The sequence below is a fragment of the Telopea speciosissima genome, chromosome 4 (genome assembly GCF_018873765.1).
Source record: "Telopea speciosissima isolate NSW1024214 ecotype Mountain lineage chromosome 4, Tspe_v1, whole genome shotgun sequence".
NCBI classification, from domain to species: domain Eukaryota; kingdom Viridiplantae; phylum Streptophyta; class Magnoliopsida; order Proteales; family Proteaceae; genus Telopea; species Telopea speciosissima.
Genome location: NC_057919.1, coordinates 69,249,842 through 69,272,209, shown reverse-complemented (window position 1 = coordinate 69,272,209; position 22,368 = coordinate 69,249,842). Strand labels below are relative to the sequence as shown.

Below are 22,368 nucleotides of genomic sequence, written 5' to 3'. Positions count from 1 at the left end.
TTGAAACCGGAGTCTGTTCAACAATCAAGTTGATGAGAGTCCGTCTCCTTTTTGCATGTACTGAACTTATAATTCTCTGTGCTAGGCTCTACCGTGAAGTAACGATGATGCTTCCAGTATATTGAAAATAGGATATGAATGTCCATATTTTACATTAGACTGTGTTTGGATGTTAAGAAAAGAAAACCATGCGCGCAACGGAGCGATGGAGGATTCTTTGTCTGATTTTCAAAATTCACCCCGTTAATGGTGAATTGTTTTCACGCCACAATTACAAAAATCTCGGCCCCACGGCAAGAAAAGTGGGGTTTCTCTCGATAAAAGTGGAGAGGGTGAGTGAGGAGGATGTTGCGAGGAAGATCAACAGGAATCACAAAGGGGACTACCGGAATGAGCATGGCCAGGATAGATGGTGTCATGGTGGGCTGTTTGATCGGAGATATGACATGATTTCCCATGGCTGGAGGTTATAACCTTGTTATAGACATCCGAGATGAACCGACACCACATGCCAAATCAAAGCCATGCTGGAACGATGAAAATAGAGTGAAAACCAACTCCATCAGCAAAAGCATTGGAAAAAAGAGAGGATCAAAATAGGGTTTTCATTCTAACCAATTCAGTTCTCAGATAACAATTAAAGCATGATTTTTACAATAAAAAAGAGTACCACCCACATAATGATAAATGGTTCAACCAAGAGATCGATTTTGGTTAGGTTATGGACTAGAAAAGGGTGGAAAACAACTAAAAGGATGTAACTAGCGCATAAGGCTCCCTCCACTACAGGGTCTAGAAAGGTTCATAATTAAGCAGTCTTATCCCCACTTCACAGAAAGACTGTTTCTAACTCAAACCCGTGACCATTATGTCACAACAGCTTGCTATTGCACAAAATTAGTCCTCTAAAGGTGCGAACAAGTTGCATGCTGAAAATGCCACCACCGTCCGACTGACCAATATCAGGCTGCTAATGTGATGCGCAAGTTATTTGTCCAATTTTTTAATAGGAAAAAAAACTACTGGCCACGTGATACCTGCACCCAAACACAGGATCATGTGAATTTACCATTCAACCCCTAGTAAAATAAAAAGTCTCATTCAGACAAATCCCTTTGCATGCGTTCTCATTGGCCCCCGCATCGATGCAACTGCACAACCTGACAACGATCTCTTCCAAAAAATATAAAAAGGAAGAATGACTCCTAACTGAATTCTCTATTATCAACATCCTTCTTAAAAGCCAAGACCCACACAAGGATGAGGTGCACGATCCTTTGCCAATAACAAGCATTCTTGATTTTCAGGTATTTTTAATTTCTCTAAGTAATTTTTTGTGTGGATTCTTTTAAGTAATACTTAGAACATCATTCAAACACAAAAATATCAAAAGCTGTCTTAAATATTACAATTCGTTGATATCGGGAGTGTTTAACAAACAACAAAAAGGACTCAGCAAGAGAGAGAGAATTTGCATGCACAAACATGGATCATTCAGATTTCATGAGCAGCTTCTGACCTCTCACTGGTAATTAAAGAAAGATCCCTTTCAGCAACAAATGCAGAAAATCGACACACAATAATAAACTTTATTTTTTTTTCTATTATTTTTTTTTTGGGGGTGGGTGGGTTAAGAAATAAACTTGAAATGGAGAAGAACGTAAAGTTCATTAGTAAAGTGCCATGCATCCCCCAAGTTGATCCCAGAATTTTCTTATTGTGAGGATATACAAAGTTACAAAATGTCTTCAGACAGAAACAGAATAGTGGCATTTCCCCTACCCTTCCTTGACATATCATTAACATAGAAGGGAAAATTTCAACTCACATCTGAAATTTCCTTCCAACTCTATTGAGAGTTCTCCCTCAAGCAAGGGCACCAGTGCAAGCTGTAGCTGCAGAACCAACAAGCTGTTTCTTGGTAGAGCTGTACTTCTTGGTGATGAATCTGAATTAAATATAAAAGAAAAGCATGAGTAAAGAAAGCCCGCGAAACAGACCTCAGATGGCTCTGCGAAACAGCATGTTTTAAGTTGTTGTGAACCCTGGCTGGTTCTTAATCAGGGCATGGTCATGGGGTTCATTACAAGCAAAGGCTAGACTCTAAAGTAGGGTTGTCAGATTTACTCTCGCCAACTGCTGGACAACCTATGAACCTTAGTGCTACTGACCATGCAATGGTGGTCATTCCTATACTCACCCAATGATCCAGACTGATAATGGAGGGCTCAGAATAGCATACAAACCTGATAAAAAACAGAACAAGGTCAAGATTGAACACCACAGCTCAAACAACTTAACACCAAATCTTACTAAAGAAACTCCCAACCCAACAAGTACCCACAAGTTGGGGTATGTTTCACCTGATTGATAAACCAAATCCAATTTGGGATATGGTTCTACAGAAGTTGGCTCATCCACTGCCATCCTTGGTCCTATATAGTTGTGTCGATCTCACAAATCTCAACTAATAAACTAGTATCTAGGAAATGGTCCAGGGACCAGAATACAGTTTTATTTACTCTTAGCTAAATTCTTCTTTCCATAGCAAGAAGACTGTTATTGTATGACTGCAAATATAATAATAAGTGAGCTTAGTTTAGTAATAGCAGCTTCAATGAAAACTAAGTTAGCCTAGATTATAAATTTGAGAGTTCATTATTACGTGCATGAGCAATTTACTGACATATTTTAAGTTTAATTTTAACTGCAAATAATGAGAATTTCAAAAATATCTGCACGGGGAATGAAGTGGTGTATTTTTAGTTGAATTTTAAAGAGTTAACCCTAGGAACATTCTCAGACCCTTCTTCACCATACAGGTCTTATTTAAGAAGATTTTCACTGCTGCTTGTTTGAATATCTAGATGAAATTTTCAGGTAGGTGCAAATACTATAAAACCAAAGCCATACAAACATCCAATCAGAAAGGTCACTGATATCCTATGCCTTCTGCCTTATCTATCGAGTCCTCCATTTCCTTCCTAAGATCTTCGTCAGCATAATTACCCTTCCTAAAATTTTGACCGCAACCCATCCACCATCCTCATCCTTTTCCACCAATCCTCCATTGATCCTTCTGCATCCAGCTTGAACCTCAGGATCATCAACCTGCACTTCGGCCCACTTTGTTTAATTGCTAGTTCAATCATATGTTTCTCCATTATTAAGCACCCAAGTATGCTATTTCTTCATTTAAGACCATAATGTCTTTTTCTTGGAAACCAAATTGGTCCAGGACGGACACACAAGGTTCAATTACTCCTCCAGATTTATCAAGTATCAATCATATGGTTAGTACATGTAATCAATGTTCTAGCATTCAGACCAGAGATCAATCCTGTTAGTGGAGTGAGTTGGCCCACCCCCATCAGAGCAGAAGGTAAACGAACACCAGCTTCCCTAAAGTAGAACCAAAATAACTCAGTTCTATGTCATTGCAACTGCTTACCAGCTGGATCAATTTTATCTCGGTCCTTAATCAGCTGTGCCTTAAAGGAGATTCAGGACAATTCTTTTTCAATTCACTGGATGAGGCACTCTATCAGTCATTTGGCATATATCGAACTTAGAGATCCAATCCCAAGACAGTTGGCCAATACATAGGCTATAATAGAGCAAGTATCACTTCTGATTTACCAAATATGTAATTATGTATCATAGTTATCAAGGCGGCAAGGCGACCAAGGCGGTGGCGAGGGTCCAAAATCTAGGCGACACCAACAAGGCGGGCAAAGGCGCCCAAGGAGCCTGACACCTAGGTGTCGCCTAGATAACTATGGAATATGTATAGCAATTTGACTCAGAAAGAGTCCCTATTTGATGTATGTCTAGGTTTGCGACTATATCATACAACTTAGGAGCACAGATCCCAGGATATCTTGCCTTTAAATAGGCTTAATAGTGCAAGAACCACCTCTGGTCAATCAGAAAAGCACAGGACCTTTAACCAGAAAGGTAAAAAAGCTTGGAACGTCAGGTATCCTAGAGGTGGGACATGTTACACTGTCAGCCTCCTCACTGAAGCTGAACAACATTCCCTGATATGCTGCAGGGAGATTGCCTCTGCAGTCAGGCGGACAGCAATCTTAGATTTCCTCATGGCCAAAAATCATAGTCAAGGCATATGAACACTACTTCTTTTGGAGAAAATACCTGCTTCCTATTGCATGGGACACAGGCACAAGTAAACCCACTTTATAGAAAGGTCAGATTTCGGGATATATCAGTTACCTGAAGAAATCTCTCCATAACAACTCAAACATCAGCCAGTTCATTCCAGTATCAGATGGGCCAGAACCACCATCTTTCCGGGTTGAAGCAGAAATTATTCTAGAATTCAAAATTTTGTTCAAGTTAGAAAAATCTTTGTGGAACTCTGATATAATTAGAAAATTGTATACATAAGAAATATTAGACTACAGCACCTGGTGGCAGATTTCTTTAGCTCATCAAACATGTAACGAGGAGATAGGCATCCCATGGCCAACCATGGAGAGATCTTACAGGAAAAGTTGGCACCATATATGCTACTATCTCCCTTGTTTGGCTGTACCTGACATTCCACTGCAAATTTTCTAAGCCTCTGTAATGCTTCGGTTTCCCCTCCCACAAGAGAAGCGTTCGCAGCTGGCTTTCCACCCTGCTTAACAAGAACCAACCACATCATTTATAGCAATACTAGCTAAAGTAGAAAAAAATATTTTCTCTTTCCATCCTGGATGGAAGAAGAGTGCTGATTTATCAATGACAAATCATACTCAGCACTTACTGTGGTAATATCTAAAACCCAAAAAGTATTTTCTCGTACAGCATGCAGAATTGTCCAAGTCTTCAATATTTCATGTCCCACTATACCTTGGATTTGATTAGTATAGCACAATGGGTAAGTGTAAGCATGTCCATTGCTGTTGTGTGTTGATATACATTGTTGTGACCCAAGCTTTTGGGATAAGCAGTTGCAACATGGTATTAGAGCTAGAAGGTCGGGTGTTCGATCCCTGAAAAGTGCGAGGGGTTTGTGTTATGTGTTGTTGTGCTTGTGTCTCTACGCATTGCGCCCCCTTCGTACTACATGATGGTGTCACATGCAAAGCAGTGTGTATTTTTTATTTTTATTTTTTTGGGTGGGGGGGGGGGGGTGGGCACGTGTGGCATAGTTCGAGAACTCGCGAGATCTCAGCTAGTTTCTCGTTTTTTTGAGAAACCGAGACAAGTTGGAATATGATATAAAATAGTACAAGATCTTGGGTCGAGATCTCGGATCTCGGGTTGACCCAGAAAATTACCCATCTACTGGTTTATTTACTTACCTAACTCGACAGAAATCGACATATCTCGGTCGAATTCTGTCCAAAACTCCCAAAACTACTCGCTTCTTCCCCATTTGAAGCTCCTTCATTTAACCTATGGATTTCAAAACTTTAACTTCGGGAGAGATGATTCAGCTTCACATTTGAAGATTCAACTACACATCTTCAAGATTCATCACAAATTTGAAGGATTTTTCAAAGGTAAACTATTTTTCCCCAAAATCTATTTTTTTCAAAAAAAATTGTTCAATCCTTGATAGATTCATGTCATTTTAAGATATGTTACATAACTTTGGACGATCTATCACTTGACGGAATCTCATATTCCCAGTCCCAAACCAGCAATACCCATACATGCCTCAATATGATAGTAGCAGTGGATCTCACGCCTCATGGCAACCGCCTCCCATGTGCCCTAGAATAGGGGACTTGGAATATATTGATGACAACACTTATATAAGTGTTGTGGCAAACTATATGCAAAACTACTGCAACACTATGACATGGGAATTCTATGTGGATCGTATTGGAACTTATTACATTAACATATCATATTTTATGTAACATTTGTTTAAAGATTGATGTATAGTACACTTTAACATTTCTAATGCTTATTTAAGTTGTTTTAAATTAATTGAATGTTTTGATTGTTTTCTATTACTAAATTATGTGTAGAGTAGGGTATTTTAGTACGTCGTTGCCTAACAACCTATGGTCCGAAGTGAAACTCATATTTGGACTTGTTTTTGCAAAATTTGTTAGTGTCATTGTGTTTAAATGGCCTAAAATAGGCTGAATACCAAGTTTCATACTCAAACTAGGTCTAAAACCCACCGAGTTGAGGCTTCGAGTCGGAAGAAAAAAATTACACCAACTCGGCGAGATCGAGATCTCGACTAGACTCGGTATTTCTAAGGGCCGAGTTGGTACCGAGTTCCGAGTTTTAGTACCTTCACGTGTGGGGGTTGTTGTGTATTGATATACATTGTTGTGGCCCTTACTTAACAGCCCGAGCTTTTGAGATAAGCAGTTGTAACATCCAAAACGATGATTATAACTTATAAGTGATCATGAAATTGTCAGACAATTCAGTTTGCCATATATGATTATGGTCAAAGACCAAAGAACATGTTTGAAGTTTGAGCGTAATTGATAATATAATAGTTCTGTTTTCAATAGTTGTGGTCATGTAGTAAAGATAATCTTAGGTCCGGATATCTAGTAGATAGAAACCATAGATTTGGCAGTTCAAAGTTGATAAAGAAAATACATCATGTGGATAGTAGGTAATTGATAGCTTAAATGAAATAATGCTTTGATCATGAAATTTTTTTCCCCGAGCCTTTAGGATCCACAAGGCATTTCTTACAATCAAAAGTATGACAATATGAGGCTGTAAATTCAATTAGTGTAGAACCTTTTGGATCCAGACATGTCATAAATGGAATCACCAAGAAGATTTTACATACCAAAAACTTGTTAATTATTCCAATCCTATCTGTCCGTTCTGCTTCGAGTGTATATTTTATGTCGCCTTAATGACATCATAGTCTTGGAGTAGATTTATATATAGTTCAATCACAAGCGCTCACATGCTTGCTCACACTCTGTGTTCCATGGATTGATGACAATATGCAGCAATTGTATAAATTTTGACCAAGTAGTAGTAAGTACGCTCTACTGCACATGGAATTGTTACAATCAACCCTGTTCTCGCAAATTTAAATATCACATAACACAACAAGAGTTATACCAACTGGCAGGTATTATGAAAGTTTCAAACCACAACTAAAAGATTTTGAAATAAGAAAATTGCACACTGGCTTAGAAAAAGTATGGATTCGACACATGACTAAACCAACTCTAATTTGCTCTAATCGTAAGTGTAGGTGTTAAGAATCTTCTTTTTTTTTGTAAAAAAAAAAATGTCTTTCATTGCATGATACCAGATTGAAAGTTCCTCACTGTTTATGAAGATGCAACTTTGTTAAGTCGGTAATGGGTAAAGTCAGTGTCCAATCGTATCACAATCTGGGTTCAGTCCAGTCTGACCTCAATCAAACATACCACTAACCAGATTTCCTCTTTTTTTTTTTTTTAAAAAAAAAAAAAACTTAACATAATGAAAAAGGAAAAGTACGGCTTCATTAAAAATGAATGAAATTGAGAAATCAAGTAAACTGAGCAGCCGAACCTGAGTTATTGTTGCAGTTGGGTTGAGCCCCAGATCCAGCAAGGTTGGAATCTCACCGGGCTCTACATCTCCTCTGGCTGGCAAACCCTTAAATTGATCCAGAGCCGCAATTGTACTCCTCACTTCCAGGGCTTGCAGCTTCTCCCTAAACCCACCATAATTGGACGGCATTTCCTCCAGCTTGAACGGCAAATCGTCGAGGTGATACAAGGTGCTCCCCCAGAAGAACTTCACCTCCACACCTTCCTCCTTCATTGCAGCCTCAATCTTCTCCTCAGCACGAACCTCATCGTGTGATACCTCCCTATGTGCATAAACGGCATCGGCCCCAATAGCCTTCGCCAAATCAACTAAAACGATCTCCGGCTTCCCAATCCTGACCACGAGGTCGGACCCTCTGGACTGGAGGGTTCGCCGTAGATCAGAGACGGACTCAATCAAGAAAGTAGCACGGTAGGGCCCTGTCTTATCAAATCCCGAGGAGGACTTGCCGTAGTCGCGAGGGTCGAAGCAGTAGACGGGAAGGACCGAAATGGACTCGTTCTGGGCAGTATTGAGGCACTCATTGTCGTGCACACGGAGGTCATTTCGGAACCACACGATGGACGAACGACGGACTCCAGCGAGGTTGGACGGTTCAGAGGACCGACGGGGGGCGCGTGGGAGAGGGGCTTGGAGTGGAGAGGCCGAAAAGGTGGAGCGGAAGGATGACTTGGGAGGAGATTGGGAGGAGGAAGAGAGGGAGAGGTGAGACAGAGAGGATACCTGAGAGGGGATTTTGATTTTGTTGGGAAGAGCAGGGAGTAGAGAGGAGGGTTTGGGAGGGAGAAGGAGATGAGTGGGGAGGATGGTTGAGAGGGAGAGAGAGATTGAAGCTGTGGATAACGGAGGAGTAACTACAGAGGCGGCTTTAGAGGATGAATGTGCAATTTCTTCCTGTTCTTCTTCCACCTTGGTCTCCAGTTGTTCTACGGCTCGTAGATTGGCATCCATTTTAAGGGTTTCTTCGGCAATGGAACTTGGAAGAACTTCCCTTTTTCCTTGCTTCTCCCCTTTCTCTTTCACTCTTTCACTCTGAAGTCTGAAGTGCTCGGCGCTGCCACCTGCTACCGAATACCAATCCCCCACCAGACCACCACGCACCAACCCTTAGAATCGTTAAATTATAGATTTTCGTTATCCGATTTCAGACGGTAGTTCTCCAACTTCTCATCAATATCGAGGATGTTGCTGTCTTGCAACATAGACCGTTCGTTTCCATTTAATCTGAGGCCAAAGCAATTGGCCGTCCATTCATCCATTGTTTGCCACTGCAGCGTATATGCCAAAGGATCAACAAACGGTTGGGTTTCAGTTATTTGATTCGGTTTAAGAAACAAAATATAAAAACCAGAATTGAACCGAGAATAGGAATACATTTCGAAACCAAAATTGAATCGACTAGGTTCGGTTCAGTTTCTACTTTTATTCAGTTTTGTAATTTTGTAATTAACTTCTTAGTGAGTTTTAATTTGATTTAGATTCTATTTTAAATGTTTGACCAATTTTTTTACATCTAGGATCATAATTCATCAAACTTTTCCAAAAAACAAAAATGGAAAAGAATTTATCATCTAGACATCTACATTTGATTAAATAAAAAACAAAAAAAATAATTAAAAAGGAATATAATTTTATATGAACAGTTCCTAATTTGGTTTGAAAATAGGTAATACGATTTGGTTTAACGGTTTTAGGTATAAAATCGAAACAAAACCAAACCAAACCTACAAAATATTCCAACTTTGGAAACCAAAATCGAATAAAATTTATAAATTTTTAAAGGGAGAAGCTACACAATGCACGCCACCCCTACACCCTAACAGAAGGGACACGAAATGACCACTACACCCTTGATCATTTTCGAGGTTCTAGGGGGTGCGGTGGTCATTTCACGCATCACACCCTGTGTCAGAATGCAGGGGCGGGCTGCGTGATCAAATAGCGTTCTCTTCCCTACACATTTTGGTGCCCCCAGATTTATTATGTATGGGGAATGATGCACATCCCTCAATAGGCCTTCCTTTAGCTTGTGATCATCTGGAACACAAATTCGAATCCCGGATGTAACTACACCATCTACACTAACACCGAAATCTTTCTTTTTACCATCTTGCACCTCCTCCTTGATTTTTACCAAAAATTGATTCTTGTTCTATTTTGCCTTGATTTCATCCATGAAAGATGGTCGGACTATGATATTTGCTAACCGGAACACAAATTCGCATCCCGGATGTAAGTACACCGTCTACACTAATACCGAAATCTTTCTTTTTTCCATCTTGCACCTCCTCCTTGATTTTTATCAACAATTGATCCTCGTTCTATTTTGCCTTGATTTTATCCATGAAAAATGGTCGGACTATGATATTTGCTAACCGGGCCATATCATCACGGGTCATCACCTCTATGTTCATCCCCTTCAAGGCCTCACGGATGTAGTGTTTTGTCAACTATTTTCTCTGATAGATATAGAGCAGGTGCAAGTTGGGCAGGACTTGCCCTAAATTATGAGCTAAATTTGAACCCAAAATAACTCTTTCTGTTAAAATGCTAACACAACGATCCAGTCCCAAAAACCCTAGATTGACCATTCTGTAACGTCCACAATTGGGATCGATCACGGTCAATTCCAATCCAAATCAGCCAATTCAACCAATCCGATCCTAATTTTTTAAACGGCGATTGGAATTGATACTGACATCTGGCTTTCTTTTTTTTTTTTTTCACAAAGTGTCTGCTCTCAAGACGCAAGCCTGTGTCTTCACTAATGGGATTTCTAGGGAACAAAGAATTTTTGGGTTAAGAAACCTCAATAAACCAGAATCGTAGGAAATTAGGAACCAAATTAGCAATCAGAGAAATTCAATGATACCAAATCAGATGGGCATGAAATTCTGGCCAATAGTTCTATCCAAGCAATAGAAGAGTTCTGCAAAAGATGATTGAAAACTGATGGAGTTTTCCTTCTTGAAATAGGAAACTAAAATTCACACTGAGAACAGCAATCTATTGCAGATATTGATAGGTTCTGAACTGATTCAATGACTGAACTATTTTAATCAATAAAAGCATACTGAAGTCTTAACAGTATTATGAAATCGTATCCAAAATAACAGAATTGAAATCTGGGAATTTGAAGAAGTATACTTACAGTAAGAACTCCAAAATCAATATGTTTTAGGAGTTTTGAAAGAAAAATTGAAGCAAAAACCTAGAAGAAGAAGTCAGTATAGAATATTGAAGCTAAATGAGATGGAAACTTGAGAATCAGGACAGCATACCAGCAAAACAATTTAGAACCAAAGAAGACCACAAATAGAAAGAAAAGGAAATAATTGAGTTCAGAAACTGACCAGTAATTGATGGAGAATAGCACAAGAAAGGGAAAAGATATGATTAAGAATCCACCTGACATGTAGGTCTGTAATGTAACGCCTCCAAATCCGGGTTAAGGATATGGAGCAGGCCCGCACAACCGCCATTAAATAACTGTTGAATCTGTTACTTACTATGTGCGGAAACTATAATAGCATCAGAGACGTCAATATCACCATGGAAAACTGTAAATACTCTGTATAAAACATCTACAAACATCTGGCCTCGACCATCGCATACTATATCATGTGTCATCTGTTACATTTTTGAAACTGCTATTAATTACAGCTAAAGACAATGAAAACTGTATACTACTCAAAAAGTGCATCTACACAAAATGTAGTGATCTCTCTCATCAACTACTCAGAGGGTCTGACATCCTTCCCCCTGGCCCTCTGCACACTTGCACTCCATATGCACATGCTCTGTAAAAAGAATCACATCTATGAGGTGAATTAACTAGCTCAACGAGAAAGAATACAATTCATATCATGCTCATGAATATAAACAATCATGCTATGCTAGCAAATCATGATATGAACATGCTACTATAATACTATAAATCTGAAATATGATATTTGATCATATAACTATCATGCTTGCATTTAAAACAATGCACATTTTACTTGTCTTTTGCTTAACTTGTCGTTTACTTTATTTTTAAGTTTGGCCAGCTATCTCAGTGACCTGCCACTATGTATCTTATAACTACGAAGTCTTTGTCTCGCTGTCAGTGTATTGTTAAGTATCATCGTCGCACCCTGATAGCTATCCCCAGTTTACCGTACGTATCATCGTCGCATACTAGAGACACATCTCACTCGTGTTGTTTCGTATCATCACCGTACGCCCCCAACATACCATTACGTATCGTCATCACATGCTGGAAGGGAGACATATCTATGTCTCATCCAATAGCTAAACCTCTATTGGAAAGGGTTGGCAGTCACAGGGTCTTACTGTTCTATTCTTTACTTTGCTTTTCTATTCTCAACCCTCTAGTACTTCTTTTCTATTCTTTACTTTACTCGAGAACTGGTGCTCCTTTACTTTCTTTACTGTACTTTACTTTACTCGAGCACAAGTGCTCCTTTACTGTTCTTTACTAACCTCCACTTCTGGTCCACAATATCTATCATAACTCCAGGGTAGACTGGACATTGATAGAATCCCTACTATCCCCTCCCTACTGTGTAGTAGACATTGAGGGACCCTATATTGTCCCTCTCATTCCTTTTGTTGAAACAGACATTAGCAACCTTCAATTTCAGTTCTTTTCTGTACGTTACTGTTCCTTTTCTTATCATGCCTCACTATGCTCAACAACTTATAAAAACAACAACATTTGATTTCTATATAAAAACATAAACAATCTCAGAGGCATGATAATATAAAGAATACTAGGAAAAAATGAAAGATATGATAGTATTCCCCTCACCTATACTTAATAGTACCTCTACTGCCGCCTTTCGGATCAAACTGGACTCCTACACGACATTTAATAATCATTAGGTTTCTCTTTTATACTCTTGGAATAGTGGGTAAGGTTCCCCACCACCCATACTTGACTAACCTTATCTCTATAGCCCTACTTGGGCATTTAGGCACCACTGATCGAACTAGTGGTCCAAACTAGGAAAACCTAAACTCTAAATTAGGGTTTTACTACCTTTTCTTCCATAACTTTGTGGGATCTTATCCCTTTTCTATGAAATTCATTTTAATACAATCATAACACTAACATGGAGCTTTCTAACGGATCAAATCATTACAAAACACCTAATAAATCGAAAAGGGACTTAGGGTTTACCATTTCGAAGCTCAAAACCTAATTCCAACTCAAAATCTTGATCCTCTTGTCGAACAGTGTGATTCCCCCTTGCTTGCAACCCAAATCACAAGCCTAACAGCCCCTTTTAAAAGCCAAAACTCGGTTACTTTTCACCAAACCGGCTCGCCGGATCCTGCAACCGGCTAGCTGGTTGCTTCTGGAGGTGAATACTAAAGTTCCAGTGACAACCGGCGCTCCTGATCCGGCTCGCCAGATGAATTTTTTGGCTAGCCGGTTGTGGCTCTGCAGCCCAACCTCCGCTCCTTCAAATGGACATGTCTCTTTCATTCAAACTCAGAACGATACGATTCTAGTTGTGTTGGAAAGAAGACTCGAAGGGCTACGTTTCATAAGAAGAATACTTTTGACCCAAATGGAGTGTAAGGTTCTCGAAATTGGGTTCAAACCTAACTGAAGTACATTCACAGTTGAATCCAGCTACCATGCTACGTCTGAAGATTACACCATAACTTCCTCGCCTTAACTCCGTTTGACCCGATTCTTTTCCAAAATGCAGGTAACCCTACCTATGTTTTTCATGTTTTGGGCTTCCCCAAATTCAGACTATAAGGTCCTCTAAAACTTGCATGAAGTCAACACTTCACCTAAAACTGTACAATTTCCATTCTTTTCTCTTTGATGTGGAACACCGGTAGGGTCCACACTATACCTAGGTTCATTCTAACTTACTTAATGCTTGTAATTGGTGAAAATCCATATTTACCTGTATTATCAGTACTTCTCTGTTGGGCTGACTCAAACCGGATTCCGTCAAAACGAATCCGTCAAGTTCCTGTAAACCATAATATAAATAATTAAAATACCTTTCTGGGGACAGGGTATTACATGTAATCCACCAGTACCCCTGCTGAATCCACAGCATTCACACCTGAATCCACAAATGCATCTTCTGAATCCAGAGAAGAAAGTCTGAAATCCACAGACAGTTGAGCCAAAGCTTCATCTTCATTCATTCAAATTGTGGGGTAGGCTTTCAGCCTTTACATATTAAAATAAAGACTCAAAACAGGAAAGAAGCAGACAAAAACAAACTGACCAGGACTCTCCAACTGCAGGTTATGTTGGAGACTCCCTAACTGACTCAAATACTAAAGAAAATAATTAAAATAAAACCCCAAGTGTGAAGGAAACCTCCTCCATTGCCCAAACTGTTTGGGTATTCTAAAGATACCAACCAATTGAATAAAATAATCCATGCAAGGCTGGAATTATATTCCCTAATCCAGCCAACTAATAACACTTAAATAGCAAATAAAATAAAGACTCCAAACAAGACTCCACAACTTGGAGATTTCTGGATGAACCAGATCTGGACCGCATGCCAGGTTTGGAACAGAAAACTGGACCAAACTAACACAAACCAGAACTGCAGGTTCTTTTCTTTCTCTTCTTTTTACCAGCAGCTGGATACTGCATCATGCACACTGGCAGCCCAGTCATTTTACCATCGCACCAAGCTACACCCTCTGCATTGATTATAATAATGGAAGGTTTACGTCTCCAAACTTTGAAGTTATAAAGCTTACATTGAGTGGTTATGCTAAATCCAATTAACCATTACATGAACAGGAACATCAAGGTGGTTGAACACCTGTTGTTTTTGGCTTCCTAGTGGCACTAAATAATAATCCCTGGAATAGTAAGTTCACAAACTCTTTTGTAATTTCTGCATATCTGGAAAAAATAAAAAGATCCCTGAATACACCCAAACAATAACAGTGAAAGCAATATCTCCCTCCATACCTGATCAGCAAGAGGACAGCTACAGAGAAGCAAAAATGTCTCGGGCTCTCAGCATCCGTTAAACAAAACAAGCATACACTAGGAAACACATGAACTCAGGAAATCTAATGGTTTATAGTGGGAATGCCATTTTTGTAGGTTGTCTGAACTGCAACCACAGGGTATGTCCTTTGCCTGTATCAGATCAGGTGGGATATCTCCTTGATTTAATGATGGCAATGGAGGTTTCATGGTGTAGGCCCCATTTCCCTCCCATTTCCGTATCCTCTTGTCATCATCCTCGTAGCTGCACCAGCAACTCTCAAGCAACTCTAGGAAAGCAGTATACTGTCTTCATCACCTAGTTATTTTAGTTTTTTTCCCCCTAACTGTTGAGCACAACTTCTCCCATTAGACTGCCAGATGATGTAATTGCCACTGGACCTACTTATCAATAGGAAATATCAAATATAGCAGGGACACCCTTCGGAAAAATGATAGCCACACCGATGTCATGCCAAAAATATCTAGTTGCCATCACCTTATTGTGATATCCTGTATAAAGGAGTCTCAATGATTCATAATTCCTCGCTAAAGATGCCATAAGAAGAATTAACTGGCTGGGACTATGATAATAGAATTCTGCATTGTTCTATAACCTGGCCAGAAAACAGACCTGGAAAGAAAACTAGGTAAAGCCAATCCGATTCAACTTGATATGAAAGGGGGGGGGGGGATAGTATACATTCTTTGTCATTTACTCAAAGCCAATTCATGACATCCGTACATTTTTGTCCACTCATTAAATGATGTCATAAAATTCTTTCCTTTTCCATAAACAGGTTTTCGAATTGTTCTTCATATGAATGAACAGTAACTTGACTGAAAATGTTCAACTGTCTGGGCCTAGACGTTTGTTGCAAAAACTGGATGGATCATGTTCGGTCAAATTTTGGAGCACTTCACATTTTGTTATCGGGCTGACCTGAAAGCATGGCTGGTTGACAGTCCCATCTTCTCATCTGGTTCAGGCTTCAAAATCACTGAAATCTGGTTTCAGAACAAATAGTGATGTATTGGTAAATTATACGGTACTTCTCATTGTTTTCTTGTAAATGGTTCCAACAAGCAACCTTTTGCAAAATAAATGTCAAAATTTAGCTACCTTTGCTCCATTTTTTGTGCTGGTATTTCTGTAATTGTTTATAGTGTCATAACACTAAACTGAGGTCTGGTGTTGGTTGTGAACGCTTACAAATTTTGTGGACATTGGACATATATGCAGATACTTATCAGCATTAATTTCACAATCTTTCTTGGGCATTGGATCTGTTTCAGGAAAACTAGACAGTTTAACGAAACTTTGCCTGTAGTCCTGCTGGAATCCTGAAAACATGGAAGCAGTCCAAGTACATTTGAACTGGAACATATAACTGAGGCATGTTAAGAGTGCCTTTTGTTATACATGGTTGATGGGTGACAAATCCAGTACATGGGAATTACCACAATGGGCTCAATCATGAGGCCAGAAACATCTGAGGATATTTTGATCAATCCATATCATGATAATCACTCACTGTATACAATCTAGATTACATTGGCTGATGTACTCAGTCTCATGCTGTGCCTTGCGGCAATGGTCCCTATGTACTGTATTGGAGAGGATCTGGAATCATGGTCCTAAAGGTAATGGTAATTGACAATGAGTTACTTCTGTAGTATAGAGTAATGGTAATTGATTACAAGTTACTTCCATACTTATTTCATATGGAAAAATGTTTTAAAATATATTTTACTTTTCCTCCATCGGCTTGTGTTTTCCCTTCCTTTTCTTTCTTATATTTGTGTAATGTTTCAAAATAATGTTTGGGATACTTAGACTTAATAATGCAGGGTTTCTATTTTATGTTACATTTTATTGTTGTAACTATGAATTCCAAGCTGCTCAAGTGGAGCTCTTTCATGTTCTGTAGACTCTTCCTGGGGCCTCTAGTTTGATTAGCTTTCTAATTTTTTGTATGCCCTTTTCAGAGTTCGGCAAGAAATCCAATTCCTTGTACACTATACTTCGCAGTAGCAGACTTGCTGGCAGTCAGCGGACCCCATTTCTAAGACGTTTCCTCTTGCGCCTGAACTTCAATTCCTTCTTTGAGGTAATTCTATATCATTGGTGCCTGCAGATGCTTCTACTTTCAGCATCCATTTCAGTACAACTAAAATGCTCAACAGAACTGTGTGGGGAGCCATGAATGTTGTTAGATCCCATCCAACACTTCCCCTCTTGCATCAATGATATGAAATTACAAATGCCTGCATTTTTTATGACCTGGGATGATGCACCAATAGGTTGATGCAAATTTGTGTTTGTTCATTTGTCGCAGGTGTATCAGCGGATGAGCAATGATTCCTTGGTTTCCTCTCCAATGGACAAAATATGGTAGTCTGGCAGTGCTTTGGGTTGTGACATGGAGCGAGAGTGTGTGTGCCTAACTGGGAAATTATTTATTATTTATACCTGGAGTGACATGGATGTTATTAGATTTTTCGGTTAATAGCTTAGCGATATTGGTTGTACAGCGAGTTTGCAATGCAATTTTGCATTCTAAAAGACTTGCCAATTAAAGTGGCAGGAAAAAAATACGACGACATTTTGTTGACATCTACATCTGTGTATCAAGCTGCTGGGTTCATTTTCTAGGGACTGAAGTAGCACTAACACAACTAAAGTCACGAGGAAAGCCCAAGCTTTATCAGGAGCAGTTGCCATACTGGTGAGCTCAGCCCAAAGCTCTCTTCTTTTTTTCGGTACATTAGAAGCATACACTACAGATCTCTCTCTCTCTCTCTCTCTCACATGTATTCCATGGCAGAAAATGTTTAACCACCATGGTGAACATGAGGCAGTTTAGTCCGCAAGCAGTTGCAGAAGCCAAAGCCCCAAAAGGTTGCTGTTTGAAAGAAACAACTAAACAAGAGCTCCAAGGAGATTAAAATGGAGGTGCTTTGGTCAATACAGAATAACCACACGAACAGTGGTAGACTAAATGGGACTTAAATGTAACCATCAACCCTATAACTCAAGACTACTTGTGTCTGGTCTTTAACAATTTAAAATGCAAGTAGACCAGGCAACAAGGTGGGTATTTTAACACCAATGAAGGACATGGCTTATCACCCAACACTTCACAACTTTAGGTTTTCACTACCTATTTTAGAATGGTATCAGGCCCCAATGGTCCTGATCTTCAGGTCCTCACATGATGGAAGATGAGTTTGTAGGAGTGCACTCTTTCATGTTTTGATTTTCTATGTGCTCTCTTAGTTTGTGTCGGTACTGTTACACACTGGGGATTTTTTTTTTTATTTTTGGGTTGGGGGCGGGGGGGTAGAGCTTTCCTAATCCAAAACAAAACTTTCAACTGTAATACGTCATCTGTCCACAAGTGAAATATATTCCATTCAACCATCTCAAAACACAGACACATGAATGCAAAAGGAGAGAGCTTTTTTTGACCTAAACATGACCTCCAACTTGACGCCATGTGATCACCCATGGGAAGGTCATATAATGGAACAGCTTCTTTAATCTGACACTAAATTTTCAGCCTTGACAAATGCTATGTGATCATGCAACAGGGAGGTGACATTCGACTCACCCATCTTTATAAATAGCTGAGAATTGCAAAGATAATGGGAATATGTGCTATCCTGTTCCATGATACTTCCTCGACTTCTCTTGTTACCAATTAAGATCATTAATAGAATAATCTAGCTTCATTTCATTTTGGTCCATGCCATTATAATTGCAACTCTTCAGTTATCTAAACCAGAAATTTTTTAACACAATAAAAAAGTAATCAGCCTGAAATATTGAAATATCAAGCATATATAAATATGCTATGTATTCTAGATAAAAAGGGAGAGAGGAAAATTGTAGTGTCACATAAGGAACTCACAATCTTAATCACAGTTCCTCAAAACCCTCTTCATCTGCTTGTTCCTCAAGCCTGTGGTATTCTCTTCTCCAACTTTCCATCTGCACAGAGAACAACCATCACTCAAAGACATAAACAAAAGGCGTAAGCATCAGTACATATCTGTGGAATATTAGACTAAGGACCAAGGACTAGCCACCATGACCAAAGGAAATATGGCAAAACTCAGGTGGCATGGGTTTGAGGAAGCATTCAGCCAGCCTTGTATAAGGCATGTTCTTCTTGCCTCCATTGTCCATCTTCTCCTCTATCGACCACCATAACTAATGATGCTTTTGCATCTAAATATTACCATGAGTTTTACCTGATCATCAGACAACCGCAATTGTTCTGCAACAAAAAGTATATTCTTGTACCCTCCTGATGGTGGATCCCTGCCCACACTCCTTGCGACATCCTCAAAGCTGATCATCTCCACCTGGAAACCATTGCTCATGAACAACTTGTCCATCCATTTCTGCGTAGTAGACTGCATTAGACATGTAAAAGTAATAGATATTGTCGTTCTCTGAAAAGGAATTGCAAGCAATAGAATGTTAAAATACTGTAGTGGGCCTCCTGCCAGCTAACCTTGGTTCCAACTTCAGTTTCAGTCAACCAAATGGGTAGTTCTCCTAAAATAAGGCTTCCTTTCATCGCTAGACTACTGATAATGAATAAAATCTCATTAAAACTTGCCAAGTTCAACACAGGCAATCCCTGCAAAATCATTTAACAAAAATCCACTTAAGCATCTAGTCATACTCTACACTGTTGAACAACCAAAGAAAGATACTTGGAAGAAGACTTTGGTGACTACTAGTTGATGGTGTTGACAATGAATTTGATTACCTGGAATATCCACAAACTAGGCTGGTTACCCATAAAGCCTTTTCCTTGCAAGATCTCTTGTATATCAGGGTACTTATACGGAACATGGAGGAACAAGCAATTTCTTGGAATCTTAGCCCCAACACCTGAATTATTTTTCGTGGAAAAGAAACTGTGAGGATGTGTTGAATGACTTCTTTGGAAAAGCCTAAAAGGAAGTGTACACAAGTTGAATAAGTAAAAAACAGTTGAAGGGGGATGAAGTGGGGGTTGGGGGGGGGGGGGGGGAGGATATTTCTGTTGATGATCTCCCAATTCAATAAGTTCATGAAGGTGGAAATTTACAATTTGATGGAAGGGTATATGGGATAAGGATCTAATTTTATCAGATTGGATAATATACACATTACAATAGCTTCAGAGAAAAGGGCTGCACACGCTTGGACTCTGCTGCCATCTTCTAAGAAATGCAGGGAACACTGAAGAGCAATACCAAGTGGCAGTAAGATGAAATTCCACGGGTCATGAAGGAAGTTCCAGACCCACTTTAAATTAAATAACACCCGAAGGCAAGGAATTAAGGATGCAGTCACAAAAGAAAAGGAAGAAGAAAAAACCAAGGAAGGAAATATTTGATAATAAACACAATCAGAAAAGACATCCACCCGCACACACAGGCACGCACCTTCAAGCATTTGAGCAGCTGTTCGGAAGACTCTGTCCAGGGATACGTCAAATATTATGGTAGAATTTGGCCAATTGAGCCGATACGGCCGTGTGTCCATACCATCTGCCAACAGAACAATCTGCAGGATATTATTACAGAAATCATAGACGTAACCATGTTCTTCTATGAATTTCTATGCAGATATGTAATGGCAAGATTTGGGCAACTCAGTCTGTACGAGGACGTTGGATAGAGAAGATAGATAGGCAGAGGTACCTGTCTAAGCCCTTCCATCTGATTGATAGTAGTAAGCAACTTATCATCAATGAACTTTGTAGATAGGCAATAGTGGTGGAGGGATGCACTAGACAATGGGGATTGCTTCATATCCTCATTCGTATCAGAAGCAATTAAGCAACCGGCGTATGGGTCTAGAAACAGAGGCTCTGCAAGTGCAAGGAGTAATTACAGGTTTAGATTAGCAGAATAAGGCTGATTCTTGTAAGGCGAGTATATAATTTTCGCAAATTATATGAAAACGTTTCGCTTACCTGGTTTACAGGTTTCTTCAAATCGAAGAGAAGCAGCGTCAATGGCCGCTTGGAGGAGTGGATCATCATGGTTTCTGAGCTGGGCTGTCAATCGGCCATGCCTCTTCTTTGCAGAGAGGCGAGACAGTTGGGGTCGCACAAGAGTAACGGCCGCTGCCGGGAGGACGAACAAGGACTCCATTTGCTTGTGAGTCGTGAGTCTCGTGACCAATCCAGTTACTCTGCTCTCTGTAAACCATTCGGGAGCTCAGCCTTGCGCTCCCAGTACGCACAGCCCACATGAGTGGACGAGTGGTGGCAGCTGGAGCCGGCTAGCGTTTGAGCGGTACTGCAATAGCCGCAGTTCTCCTACCCGTACCCGGGCCCGGTCAGAACCTGGTTAGCACTATTCACTATCCACTTCCCCTACTTACCCCTGCCCGAGCGCTTTGCCCGATCAGGGGTAAGGCGGTCTTTGCATGCTTTGCTGTGTCTGGCGCTGCAAGTGCAGCGCGGGCAGGGTGCTGCACAAGAGCATTTTCGAAATAAAATCCTTCTCTGTTTTACTTAAAAAAGAAGGTTTTTCTGACTTCTATAGTTCACCTCTTAATTTTCAAGTCTTAGATTTGTTCAAAATATGACAATTTCCAGAGCAAAGGGAAAAAGAACAGATTTAGAGAAATGTGAATATCTTATTCAAGATATATTGGATGAATCTGAAACTCTGTTCGAAGGGTCTATTCAAGAGGTGGAATAGGTTGCAAAACATGATCCAGATCTGATGGCTGGATCTCAAGTTATGAGGCATTCTTACTCGAACTAGGAAACTATATTCAACCCAAAAAATTCAGAATCGATGCAGGCATTCAGGTTTCAGAACAGCAATCAATTAAAAATCTCTTGATGATTAAAACTTTTTCAGAGTCAGACTAGTATTAGGAACCTAGAATTTCTATTAGAATTCAAAATTATAAAACAGAAACTGAAAAGGTAGTTGTATTTATATTTCATCTTCAAACTTTTAATTTTGGCAATCTAATCCTAAAAAAATGGTTGGGTGAGTATTGTCGTTTAAAACTAAATGGTAGTTAGTTTGATGAACTAATTTATATGCTTTCAATCGATGATGAGGTGTGTTTGACAGGTTTTAAAGATGAGGGGGTGTACATGAAAAAGGGACATAGTTGAAGGGGGTGACAATGTAGGCTTTAAAAAGGGAGTAAAAGTGGTGACAATGTTGGCTTTTGAGTTGGAATGTGGATTTTAGGGGTACAAGTTTCGCCTTGTCAGCCCGAACTCGTCTTGGCCCGCCTTGAGTCGAAACAGAGCCTAGGTTGAGATATTGGCTTGAGGACAGGTCAGGGCTGGAAATTTTGTGGCCTTGAGTCGGGGTTGGGTCGGCCAGGGTTGAGGTTTCGGGATGAACTCGGCCCGGCCTAGTCTGATCCTATTTTAAGTTATATTTTAAAATATATATTGATATACTTTATATATTATAAACTTAAATGGCCTTGTATTTTGCTATATAATATATTATATATGAAGATAATAATTGATATATATTTTATTATAGTGTTTTTTTTTTTTTGATGAGAATTTTATTATAGTGTTATTTTATATAAAATTGATAATTTTTTTACTGATCTAGTCCAACTCAGTCCAAGCCATGCATCTCTCCCTTCTCCCACTCCATGATTAGGGTTAGCCCGACCTGACCATGAGGGCAGGTTAAGGTAAAATTTTCCATGCCCTGAGTCAGGGTCGGACCGGGCCTAGCTCTACTAAGGAGACTCAGGGTTGGGCTGGGGTTTTAAAAAACCCGGTCCAACCCGATCCTATTGCAGCCCTGGTGGATTCTCTTTGGGATCC

The 22,368-nt window shown here is 39.6% G+C and overlaps 3 protein-coding genes across 3 annotated transcripts in view; all 3 read right to left on the bottom strand.

Annotated features, from left to right (window-relative positions):
* Window positions 1-13,123, bottom strand: part of LOC122659964 (outer envelope pore protein 16-4, chloroplastic) — a 34,021-nt gene extending 20,898 nt beyond the window's left edge. The window contains exon 1 of the mRNA XM_043855130.1: window positions 13,117-13,123. The gene's annotated coding sequence lies outside the window, so the exon portion shown is untranslated. The remainder of the gene's footprint in view (window positions 1-13,116) is intronic.
* Window positions 1,825-8,584, bottom strand: LOC122659962 (blue-light photoreceptor PHR2). Its single transcript, XM_043855126.1, has 4 exons — window positions 7,507-8,584; window positions 4,428-4,642; window positions 4,234-4,332; window positions 1,825-1,948 (listed from the first exon to the last, which is right to left on the bottom strand). Exons 1-4 carry the CDS (start codon window positions 8,497-8,499, stop codon window positions 1,867-1,869), a joined length of 1,389 nt encoding a protein of 462 aa, XP_043711061.1. The 5' UTR covers window positions 8,500-8,584; the 3' UTR covers window positions 1,825-1,866.
* A 5,171-nt stretch (window positions 13,124-18,294) lies between the features above and the next one.
* On the bottom strand, window positions 18,295-20,701 carry LOC122659966 (O-methyltransferase 1, chloroplastic). The gene is made up of 7 exons (XM_043855131.1): window positions 20,521-20,701; window positions 20,246-20,415; window positions 19,988-20,108; window positions 19,324-19,448; window positions 19,063-19,191; window positions 18,797-18,961; window positions 18,295-18,533 (listed from the first exon to the last, which is right to left on the bottom strand). Exons 1-7 carry the CDS (start codon window positions 20,699-20,701, stop codon window positions 18,462-18,464), a joined length of 963 nt encoding a protein of 320 aa, XP_043711066.1. The 3' UTR covers window positions 18,295-18,461.
* Window positions 20,702-22,368: the final 1,667 nt, after the last annotated feature.